Source organism: Hippocampus bargibanti, linkage group LG05, assembly GCF_051943395.1.
Source record: "Hippocampus bargibanti isolate YZ-2025 linkage group LG05, ASM5194339v1, whole genome shotgun sequence".
Taxonomy (NCBI): Eukaryota; Metazoa; Chordata; class Actinopteri; order Syngnathiformes; family Syngnathidae; genus Hippocampus; species Hippocampus bargibanti.
The window spans coordinates 15485001-15498173 of record NC_142738.1 but is presented as its reverse complement, the minus strand read 5'-3'; the positions used below and the strand labels follow the sequence as shown (position 1 = coordinate 15498173).

Genomic DNA, 13173 nt, shown 5'->3' with positions numbered 1-13173 from the left:
ACACACACACACACACACACACACACATTTATGTTTGTGTATTTGTGATTTCAATAAGATGTTAGAATTTATTATTTAATTATTTATTATTATTTATTAATGGTTTTCTCATGATTGGTAAAAATCCACCAAACTATCAGAATGAAAGTCAACTTCCCGGGTCCATACGCGAAGTTACTGCTCGCTAGCCTGCACATTGCTCATTAGCTTGGATTGGATTTGATTGGATTTGACTTTATTAGTCTCGCAGTGGAGAAATTTACATTTCACATGCTTGCTTTCTGCTTTCTCTCGCAGACTATACTGACGCTAACGTTAGCATTGGGCTTGTCAAAGTGCCACGTACCTTCGACTGTTTCCTCGATTATATTGTTTCATTTCAAATTAGAATCACGGCAGAACCTTTTCTCTCGACTAAGGCGAATCTTTCGGTCCATTCAACCTGAAGGGTACCATACTAATTTTTTTTACTAGTCGCCTTACCTGTTTCGAGATCAATCAGTATCATCCAATCAAATTGTGCTTTCAGCCAACCTAGGTCAGTATTATCTAATCAAATTGCGCTTTCAGCCAACTGCAGCCTAAACAGGAAATAAACAGCGAAAAGGTGAGAATATGTATTTTGTTTTATCTGCGAGCCAGATGCAATCATCAAAAGAGCCATATATGGCTCGCCAGTCATCGGTTCCCCACCCCTGTCCTACATAATACAGTGATACCCTGGCTTACGAAACTAATTGGTTCCCAGACAGTGTGTAAGGTGAAAACTGTGTATCAATATCAATATCATTCCGCCTTTCAGTATTTTTTCCATTCAGCATTTTAGCCGTCACATGCCGTTGTCTAGTTTACTTTTAACACAGTTGTTCAAGGTACATTGAATTAATTTATTTAATCAATTTATTATATTTTAAATTTATTTTAGGGGGCTAAATTAGTTAATTACAAAACTGATGATTTAACAATACATTTTTATATTGTAAATAACATTTATTTTAAGGTATATAAATGCTATTGATGTCTGTAGAAAGATTCATCTGGCCATTTCTTCACAATTTCTTAATTTTGAATTGTTTGGTTGTGCTGTACATTCATTTTTACTTATTCATGCCTTCGGTTCTCAAAAAAGCATTTTACAGCATACAGCATTTGACAGCATTTTAATATAATACGGTGCCTGTATGAACAGTAATCTGCGTATTTAATTTTATCATTTCCATTTGCCCGCATGCGCGTATTTTATTCTGCATATAAATCGTTTCACAACAGGGAACTTCAGAGTAACAGAAAGTGGCCACCTCTGACTTGAAGAAGTGACTGTGATGTCAACTTGTGCTTAGCAATGTGCTTAGCAATGTCGGTCAGCCCCACAATTTTTGAAAGAATGTCTATATTTTAAAAAAATCTAATTGAATCCAACGGAACCTGAGGGTGACGCACATAGAAATAGATAGGTTTAGAAGTGGCGTAGAGACGAGGTTGATTGCAAACCCGGAAGTGACGGCACGAGTTGTAGCGTCCATAGTAACGTGGCTTGGTTTGGCATAGAAATAGGATAGTTTTGAGCGTATTTAGGTCTATATAACGTATGGATGCTGTAAAAAGGAACAACAATTGGGGGCCGCAATGTTTCGCTTACGGATGCTTCAACTACAAGCTGAAAAACAAAGGAATTTCGTTCTTCAAGTGAGTGAAAATGAAATTTCTATAAAAAGAAAAAAAAAAAAAATTCGTTTTGCGATGTTTTAGCGACTAATTTTCGTCCTGTTTTCGATCTTCGACCGTGTATAAGTACGTTCTAGCTGTGCTTCATTAGTATGAAATTGAATTGGCTCTGCCTCCTCAAGCATGTAACTAATTCGACATTAAATTTGAACTGCAGGGGTGTGCGTTTCACTAAACATTGCTAACTTAGCAATATTGCTAATATATTGCTAAGTTCATTGTTAACGCTAAAAACGTGTCTCACTAAACATCATTTAGCAATATTGTTAACGCTTAGCAATATTGCTAAATAGCAAAGTTTAGTGAAACGCGCCCCACGTTAGCCGACTCTGCTCATACAACATACTAATAATTACTTCTTGGTCTTTTTGATCCGTTGTAGATTTCACACATATATACACTATACACAGTGTTACCTAATCCTCTACAATTTCTGATTTAGTCCAATTCCGATCACCAATTAAGTATGATCATTCTTTATGAATGTTATTTTTTTCACGTTTGAAGATTGGTTACAATCACACTCAAAAGATAATTATACTATGTATTTGAATTTTCAATCTTAAAAAGCTGTCATTTCTATTATTCATAACATTTTTAGACTCTGAATAAATATACATCAATAGTGGTGTATTTAATTGCAATTGTATGTTTTGGATTATAAAAAAATTATAATCCAAAGCATATCTGATCTTAAAAGTTGAGGTTTTTGGACTTGTCCGACTTCACATCGTGCCGAAAGACGACGTGAGAGTGAAGTAGTTGTCTTCTAAAACATATTTAGCCACAAAGTATTAGAATTTCCTCGAATACCGGAAGAAAATCGACGAAAAACGAGCAAAAATTATTCATATGGTACGGAACTGTGTCAGAGGCTACAACTCGTGACATCATCAGTGACGTCACGACCTGGTGACCGCGGGCGCAATGCTATTGCCTCCTTTGGGCACTTCTAAACCTATCTATTTCTATGGTGACGCAGGACAACCACTGAAGAGACTGGGAACATGACCTCCATTGGGTTTGTTCAAGACATTTTCTTCACAAGTATGACTTCATTTTGAAGAGTTTCGTTGTGCGCTTCGACCAACCTGCTCCAGTGCGTAGGTATCTCGCGAACACGTGTCCAAGATGTGAACGCCGAGTGAGACGCCAGGCAACAGAACAGGGTCCCTGTTGATTGCGTCAATGGCGAACAGCATGGCTTCCAATCTCTGGATACCTCGATCTTCGTTGACGCGACCGCACTCCTCTATGCCGCCACCTTTTTCATGCACGGGGAACAAGCCGCCCAGCACCAGGTCACCTTCCATTCGGATCTCCCGGCGGGATGGCGGCGGCTCTCCGATGGACAGCAGTACGCCTCGACACATAATCACCACCATGAGAGCACAGGCCACCATGGTTGGGAGTCGGGAATCGGGCCAGGTGAGGAAGGTTAGGGGTAATGTGCTAAGGGTGGAACGGCGGGGGTCACTTGGAGTCCCATGAAATGGTTGAGTGGGACAAGCAGAGGAGTGGACGTTGAAGGACACAGCATGAGGACATCAGCTCTGACGGACAGAAAACAAATCGTCCAGATTAATATTTCAACCGGAATCAAACCATTTATACAATATACAATGCTGAGTACATTTTTTTTGCCAAACTTTTTTTGTGAAATTTGAGCTATAACTATAATGACAAACGTAGCAAAATAAACATCTTGAAACAAGCAAACATAGATTTTTTTTAAAAACTGGATCTTTTTTGTTCTTTTGACTTCAAGATGGCGCCGCGAGAATAGCTGACTTTCCCGCAGCTACTGTATTTTGTTTTTCTACTTCTTTCTTTGCTTTCATCTTCCTTTCATAACTTTGCTGCTGTGAAATTTAAAATGTGTCCACTGTGAGACTAATAATCTAATTTTCAAGGCTAGTTATTTGTCGAGCTGACGAAATGGTATTTGTCATTGGATTAGCCCATTTTCACAAGTACAATTGCAGATGTACTGATCTTGTATCGGTGCATTACTAACTAAATGTGTTTTAAGTGTGTAACTAAATCGTCTCCATGCCTTGCAGCTTTTTAAAAATCATTTCTCACTGACACTATCGCAAATGGTCAAAAAGACACCGAACTAAGTCTTAGAAAATACAGGTGTAGTGTATGATCCTCTACTGTAAATATCAAACATCTGTGGTCCCTTTCAGGGTACAGAGTCAATGTCCCCTGAATGTTCAAGAATGTTCTTGATATCAGAGTAGCTGCCACGACTAACGCGGATTTGGTATTGTTTGTTGATCTCCAGCCAGCTATCCTTTAGATCAGACAGGCAACCTTCTCCTTCTTCAGGTTGTGTAAATGTGTGAGTGAATGTGTATGTGTGTGTGCCCATGGTTGTATCTGGATAAAGCAGTTTAGATGGCAGCTTGATACATGAGACTTCTCATAGCACAATTCAGAAAAGCTGCTCTTATCTGATCTTGCTTGCCTCACTTCTCCACTCTCCTCCGGCGAGCGAATGTGCGTGTGCGTGTGTGTGTGTGTGTGTGTGTGGATTGGATTGGATTGGATTTGCCTTTATTAGTCTCACAGTGGTGAAATTTACATTTCACAGCAGCAAAGTGTGTGTGTGTGTGTGTGTGTGTGTGTGTGTGTGTGTGTGTGTGTGTGTGTGTGTGTGTGTGTGTGTGTGTGTGCGCGTGCATGCGCGTGCATGCGTGTGTGTGTGCTAGATGACAAGGACATCTGATACTGCCAAGTTCACGATTCAATCCAAATTGTCGGAAGCTGTGTTTTGGCTGCCGTGTTTGCTAATGTGATCACTGACTTTGATCTCAAACGTCGAAACAAGAAAAAAAAATCAGTTTAATGGGAATGTAACACACCAGAAACAATTTCAAAAAAATTAAAAATTTGCAAAAGCCAGCAATAAAATGTGTATTTTAGGTGAAACATAGTAAGTGGGAAAGGCAATATATTTAATAATAAGAATAAGATTGACAATTCATGGGCGGTGGAGTTTGGGCATCGTGACAAAATGTGTGCTCCTCAGCATTGCCAATTTTGTGAAAGTTCTATCCCAACTACAGGCCGCCCCTCCCAAGCCCCTACACAGCCCCCTCCAAAAAGCAAACACATATCTATGATGTTACTGGAGCAGGAGATGTTCACCCTCGATGCCCAGACTGCAAATTAATCACGCTCGCTCCCAGCGGCAGTTTGACCACCCGGGTGTTGACATGGCATCAAACACGAAACCCACCAATGGCAAAGTATTTCATCCAATGTGATGTCGGCCCGCTCGGGGTGCTGAGATGTACGGAAGAGCATGAGGGTTAATTATTTTTTTTGAGATGGGGTATTATTCTGAGAAAAAAAGTCACAAATTTGCTATGTTTATACATAAAAAAAAACATTCAGGGTTTTAGATACATCATTCCGTCGTGCGGTGGGTTAGCGTTAGCAGCCATGTGAGACGGGATAATTTGCAGACAAAGTGGGTACATGTGGAGTTGCAGTTATGGCTGGACAAGGTATCGTAATTCATTTATTTTATAAGGTTTTCATGTATTTGCAAGCTACAGAAGAGCATTAGCCTTCTAACCCACCGCACAACTACTGCTAACCTGCTAATGATGTATTTCATCCTCCGAAAGAATTATTTTTAAACGTTTACATTTAGCAAATTTGTGACTTTAAATCTAGATAATTTGCGAGATTGGATATAGCAACTTTGTGACTTTAAATTTAGCAATTTTGTGACTTTGAATGTCGCAAATTCGCGAGTTTGAAACTCTTTTTTTCTCATCGACTTTTTTTCTCAGAATAATGCCCATCTCAAAAAAATATATATTTCAACCTGGCCCTAATGCCCTCCCGTAGAGATGTATCCATTTGTTTGAATATGTTCTTGCTCTCCGAAGCTCATGCCGATTTATATTTAATCCAGAGTCGAAGCTTGACTTTGCTGACACTACAGTGCTTCTGTTATCATTGTTTGTGTGTCACTTGAAAATTACAAATCTTCGCCCAAGTCACCAGTGGAAAAAAAGGAGAAGCCGTATTCCACAAATTAGTCACAATCCATAGTTTGTCGAGCGACACTGGGCACTTTGCAAAAGATTTTACTTTAATTTCACACCTGATAGGTGGGCAGTAACATTGGTCTATTTGTTTACAAGCAATTAAAAGATAATTTACCCACAATATGCTCCCCCCCCCCCTCACTTTCAGGAAAATGTTATTTCTTGGACTTTTGTATTACCTGAAAGCGGGTTTTATCATGCTCGGGAAGCCTGACAACACATTATTTCCTGTATCGGTAGAAGCTGAATTGTAGAATCAATGGTTGTGGTGCATAAAAGGTCAGAATAAATGCAATAAAGGGGGAGGAATCGCTTGAATTGTCTAATCCACTTGCACATGGTGCGCTGAAAAGTGATCATATTGATCTTGCTCAACTCAGCGCTCTGACCTGCATCGTAATGACGGCCAAGTATAAGTGCGACATGAAGGTCGCAAACAGCCGGCTGAATGAAAAGCTCACCCGTCTTCTTAACCCCCAACACTTCCCCTGCTTGCTTAAAATACAAACTCAGCTGAATTATATTTTTGATCGGCCTCACATTGAATCGGAGTGTCATGATCTGTTTGGCGACCAACGGGTAGCGCTGTCAGCCCTGCCTGCTGCCTCGCAGGCGCTGGTCGTTCCCAATAAGTGACACTCAAAAGGACTCCCGGCATGATCATTCACTGTCGGGTCATTGTTGGATGCAATTGTATGTTGTATGCTTTGTGTGCAATTGTATACATTGTGCATTTTGTATGCATTGTGTGCTGTGCATGTGTTTGTTTAACCTTGGCGGACTTTTACTCTTGGTTTTCTTTTGATACTTTGTATTTTTCTGTTCAAATGATTTTAACGTTTTAGATTTTGTTCCTGTTGAGTTTATTTTAATACAATTTATCAAACACAACCTCCTGCTCCGTCCTGCCTGCTTTTCGGTATCCGCAACCGCCATCACCACCTTGCAAAACCGTGTCACGGAGATTGGTCACAGCAACAGCAGTTCTCCAGAAATTAAGCTTTGATGATCACGAATTTGCTAAATCAGGATGGTGAACTATCATTATATTCATGTTTCGGAAATTGGCTTATCCAATTATTATCCAGAGATTTTGTAACCTGGTTTCTACTGAAATACTCTCAGGTTTGCATTTTCTTTACACACAAAGCAATGTCTCATATAAAAATATTGCTTGTACCACAAATATAGTTTACATTCATTGAAGTGTAATTGGGAAGAAATTATGATGAAGTACTGCCTGCGTGAAGGAAAATATAACATGTTTTTACTGTTTTTATGGGCTGAATATGTGTCTATTTGCTGTTCGCATTCACTTTTCGAGAGAGAAGCCCCACCCTCTAACAAAGACACTGGCTCTGCAGTCTCGGGGGCAGAGAAAGCAATGGCAATTTTAGTTATCCTACAGGCTAATGTTATTTTTGGTATAACAAGAATAAGCACTTTGATATCATGCTTAGTCTTAATGCTTATTTTCATGAAAACATGTTACAGACAGTGTGTGTGTGTGTGTGTGTGTGTGTGTGTGTGTGTGTGTGTGTGTGTGGGGGGGGGGGGGGGGGGGGGGGGGGGGGGCAGGTAGGTGGATAAAAGCTTCCCTTTGGATGCAGGCAACAGAGATTTTTCTTCAGGCGGCTGCCATATCTTTACCACTCTACTCTGTAATATGACACACACGTAAAGACAAACGGACACCCACTCATACACATACACACACTCATACACATACACACACATACACATACACACCTTTTCTGCTTCTCAGAGGAGTTGACCTAAAAGCAGACTATTTCTATGTCTTGCCGCCTCCCTCCTCTTCTTCCTCTGCACCCACATAAACGCCCGTTTTAGTAAGAAGCGAGGCACTAACAAGATTTTTCAAGTGAGATTTGTTTAACCAAGTCACTGGTGTCTTCCATTTTTGCCATCCCAAACCGACGAGAGGCGAACTGACGTATGATGATCACCCAGCATTGTGAATTCAAATCTCTACGGCATGCTTTTTTTTAACTTTTACGTAAGAGATGTTGAGGTGTTGTTATATAAAATCAGCTGAGAATCTGAACAATGTGCATTTCTCGAAATAGGCCAAATAACATTCAATGGGATGTGTGCTTCATTCGATCTTGATAGAAAATGCCCCATAATTCCCATTTTTTAATCACTGCAGAACATAGACATTAGCTTCTATTGAGTATGACTACTTCATCATCTTTAGTTTTTTAAACACAATGTTTCAATTGATGATCCATATTTGCCATTGCCACATAGTGACATTGGCAAATATCTGAGGTCGTACAAAGGTCATACAAAAATAGAGAGATTTTTTTTTTTAAACAATGACTCACCAATGGTTCATAAAAATACTCAATTGCCTGGTTTTTCGCATCACATAATCAGAATGGATAGGCTTTATGAGATGTCCTTGAAAAAAATGGCAGAAAAAAATTCCAATTGTGGAATTTTCTAGAATTTTCAACCATCCTGTGATTCCCAAGCACTCTTCCGTGGCCAGGACAACGGATTCATCAGAATATTGACTCTGCTTCAATTATCAATGCTATTTATGATGAGTTTCCTGATAGATTTCCCATTTAATTCTCTTTTGGTGAGCAAATACTAATAGTTGATACACAATGTAACAGTTAATGAAGTGTATGTTTCAAATTTGCATTGCAGAATGTGGCACGTTTGTTTGAAATGATTCATTTTCGCTAATCTGGAGCAAAGACATCCGTCGTTGTTTTGTTCAAACTATGCATGTGAGCGAGATGAGAGACGATCCAATCAACCTGCTTATTCAAATGTTGTCAATCTTACTGCTCTAAACCTTGTGTTTAACGACCTAGGACTAGATTTCACACTGATTTCGTACATTTGTGAGTGAATTGAGATGAAATCATTATTAGTAGCATTTTTTTCCAATCTAAACCTGTACAAAACTGGGGATGATTTTTTTTAATATACATTGTGTCATTAACTCACATTCACATTTAAAATTTGGAATTGAAGTATAAAAAAGAAAAGGAGCAGATGGCCAATTGCAGATTGCAACTTCGCACACCTATTGAAGACAGATATACAGAACATGAGTAAACAGTCAAAAATAAAGAATAGATGTGAGTATAGCGAGAGATTGAGCAGTTGATGCACATGTCAAGCGCACACTCCCTTCTCATGTTGCGCCTGCTTTTTTTCCACCACCGCATCCTGTATTCGTCTAACAGGGTGGACTGCTGTGCAGGACACGCATCCTCACGGGGTCGATGCACAGACCGACATAGAGCACAAAGCCTGACAGATTTTATTGGAGATAATCGACAATCTCTGCAGTTTTATTTTTCTGTCTTTTGAGCTGTTTACTGTCAAGGCACACCCAGTATAAAAAAATGAACTGGTTGTAAGTCATTGTCATCGTCCATTGAGACAAACAATACACTTGTTGCCAATCTGTCAGGTTACAGTGCCCAAACATTTTTGACCAGAGATTGACTTTTCAAGACAACCAACCCTCTGCTATTCACCATTACCATACATGCACGCACACGCATGCACACCAAGATGAGTAAGAGCCAATAACGGCCCGTAACAGAAAAATTAAATCGTTACAAATTTGTGGAATGGAAACCACTGACCGGATACAAAGGCATGGGATGCAGTTTTGCAGCATGCTAAATGATGAGCATCCCAATCGTAACTCGTGTAGCATTTTAAAATGCTTCTCCTGGTGCTCCATTCCCCATTTTTTTTTGCCATTACTATTGGTGAAATGTAGATGCAATTAATTATGGATACGATACAGTGCAACAGCTCTCATGTTATGAAGTTGCAACTGCAGAACTTACGGTGATGAGGTTATGCTCCACTGGAGGTGAAAGGTGATCTGTTTATTTTATTTTATGTTTTATATGAATTCTGGTTCACATAATTAATTATATTAAATGAGCACATTGTGCATGTTTTTGGAACATGTGAGAGTGTTGAAGTACGTGAAGAAAACCAAGGGTCAAACAAACAAACTTGACACAAAATATTTTAAGGCAGAATTGGAATCCAGAATCTCCCAACTGGTTCATGAATGTCAAGTGATCGACTGCTTAATGCATTGTAATGTACGCTCAGTTATCTGGCCATTGTGTTCGAGTAGAGCTCAAATCTGAATGAATTCGTCTCATTTTGGCAGATGTTAACTCATTCACTGCCAGATGATGTAAAATACAATCCAATGCATATTGATTTATATCGCGCTTTGAAAATAGCTGAAGCTGCCACAAAGTGCAAAAATGTCTCCACTCCACTGCCAGGGTTTTTGTCATTGTCACTCAAATTGCAGGACCCACGGAATATTGAGTTTTGGGACGACATAAATATTCCACGCAGCGTAAGAAACTTCGTTCATCAGAAAAAATAGTCTTAAATGATATGGGCCCGGATTTATATGAACTTAAAATGAGGGCGGCTGTCCAAAATACAATGCAATTCATACATATTGGTTTACACAGCGCTTTAACAACAGCTGAAGCTGGAACAAAGTGCAAAAATGGAAATGCTGCCCAATCGGGGAAGGGAAAAACATTGCCAAGGTCTTACCAGCCCTTTATTGGCACCCCCGCAAGATAAAACAAAACCCAAACAAATTCGAGAAAGGTTCTCCACATCATATTTTCAATTCCCAAATAAAAATTCGAGGATAGCAGTGAATGAGTTAAAAAACCTAGCCGCGCCATTTGTATGACTCGTACATCTGGATGATTGGTTGATGGCCAGCCTGTAAAATGCAGAATTGGCCATCTCCGAGTGACATCTATCACACTTAAATGTCATGTAATGACCCTGCTAACTGTGCTTATTTGCTCTGCAGTGAGACTGCATTGCTGTCCCACTGCATATCGCTATTAAAGTGTTCAAACAGTTTTAGTGTAACTAAATTTGTACAGTTTAGCTGGTGTATATAATGTACAGTCACTGCACATTATAAACACAGTACTACAGTGTTTATTATTTTATTTTATTTTAATCAAAACAGTGTGCATTGGTGAGGCACTCAATTCTCCTGCCTCACACATGAGGCGCTGGTGATTCCAGAGATTCTTCTTGCGACTCCTCGGCTGCAGAATAATAGAATTAGTGACGGCAAGCTACAGTAAACAGTTAGCAACCATCCAGTCATTTTTTCGTGTTGCTTGGCCTTATTTTCAGAATGGAGGATTACACATCTAAATGGAAATAATTTTCTAAACTGGACTTTCAATCGAAGCAGGAGATAATAATAAAAGGAAGACCAACACCGGACTGTATAGCTCACAAACGGTGAGGGATGGCTGTAAATCTCCTGGACAGCTTCTCAGTTTTTTGGCCCAGAAGGATCTCATTGAAACTATTCCCGAGGTACTATTCCCAAAGTTGCTCCAGCTTGTGCTCACTGTTTCGGCTACTACAGCATCAGTGGAGCAGTCATTCTCAGCACTGAAAAGACTGAAAACATACAGTCGGAACAGGACTGATCAAGGACGACTTTCTTCACTGGCAGTGATGTCCATTGAGACAAAGATACTTTTAAAACTGAAGAAAGATAAGGAAGGCTTCTACAAAGAAGTTATCCATGCCTTTGTTCAGAAGGAGCGGCGCATTGACTTTTTTTATAAGTAAAGGTAACACGATAGTAACTTATTTTTAAATTATTTTTTTCTATGCTAGTTTTTATATATAAAGAATGCTGACATGACATTTTAAACAAAACACGTTCACTGTTGCCAATCAAATGGTGAATAAGTTACTCTGTAGTGTTTGTAAAGCTGACTGTGATGACATGAGTGCCTCACCAGCCACCTCATCGCACGTCACTGATGTTAGCTAATGGAGATGCAAGGTGGAGACACTGAGATACTTACATTCATGTGGATTTGATGAAAAAAAAAAACAGAAAAAGACAGTGGCTAGAGTAATATTTTTCACTGAAGATAAAGAATATGCCAATGAGTATTGTATTATATGTTTGCATTTGTTTCTGCCATTTCTTTTTGAATTTAATTAGTTAAAGAACGAGAACTTCATGGAGGCTGAGCTTGATAATGGTCTATCTAGAATTTGTAAATTGCCCGCAGCTGAAAATACATCCTCGGAGGACACATCCTGTAAATTTGCACACAACCAACATGTCCATGCAATTCCTCTGATGGGAATTTTGCACCTGCCAATACGGCCGCCACATGGGCGTGTTTGTTTGCTGGATTTAGTCTATACACGACTTTAGACATTTCAACAGCTTCTTCCCCCAAGCCATTAACTCTTTGAACAGTAGCCCAAATGGAACTGTGTAGTCCCTCTTTGCAATTTTTTGATGATGATACTAGTGCAGTGTGTTCCACCGGAAACACATTCCTTGTGTAGTCTACATACTTGGCAATAAAGATGATTCTGATTCTTATTTATGTCTTTGACATGTACCATTCCCCTGTAGATAGACTTTGACCACGACTGTAGAAAGGGACATTTTTGGATAATTATATTTTATCTCTGTTACATTTTCCAATTTACATAGTGATTACTTTTTCTTGCCATGTTGGGAAAATCAGTACGCACATGATTCTACTCAAAGGTAAAGCAAAGTTAACAATAGCAAAAAATGGCAATATCTGAGTACCTGTAGCATGAAAACTTTAGATTTGTGAGTCTGCAGAGAAAGCGCCCCAATTGATTGTCGTTGTTATCTACGTTATAGCCTAGATCTGATCCCAATGACTTCAAGAACCTTCACCCCATTCCTCATCTTCGTTTTATTTCCAAAATCCTAGAAAAAGTGGTGTACTCTCAGCTACACTCTCACCTCTCCCAGAATGATCTCGACGAAACCATTCCAATCTGGTTTCCGCCCCCACCACAGTACAGAATCAGCTCTCTTAAAAGTCACGAATGATCTTCTTTTGGCAGCTGACGCCGGTTTACTCTCCATCCTCGCCCTTCCTCCTCATGCCATCCTCCTTGACAAACTTTCCTCCATAGGGAAAATTGTGGTTATTGTGCAATTTGGCATTTCTCCACTCTTATCTCTCTGGCCGCTCTCAGTTCATCCAAATTAACTTCTTCACTTCACAGTCATCTCCTGTATCTTCTGGTGTGCCCCAAGGCTTTGTCCTGGGACCGCTCCTCTTTATCACCTACCTTCTTCCCCTAGGCAATATTCTCCGTAAATTTGGTATACAATTTCATTGCTTTGCGGATGACACCCAGCTCTATCGCTCCAGCAAACCCGACACCTCTCTTCCACCTTCTTCCCTTTCACTCTGCCTCTCTGAAATTAAATCCTGGTTTACACAGAACTTCCTCAAACTCATCAGCGAAAACAACTGAAATTCTTCTCGTTGGTACCAAATCCACC

At 39.7% G+C, this 13173-nt stretch overlaps 1 protein-coding gene across 1 annotated transcript in view; it reads right to left on the bottom strand.

Moving 5' to 3' along the window:
• grm3 (glutamate receptor, metabotropic 3) overlaps positions 1–13173 on the bottom strand; it is a 100277-nt gene that overhangs the window by 36917 nt on the left and 50187 nt on the right. The window contains exon 4 of the mRNA XM_088996881.1: positions 2817–3278. Coding sequence (XP_088853007.1) covers positions 2817–3128 — 312 coding nt within the window. The 5' untranslated portion in view covers positions 3129–3278. The remainder of the gene's footprint in view (positions 1–2816; positions 3279–13173) is intronic.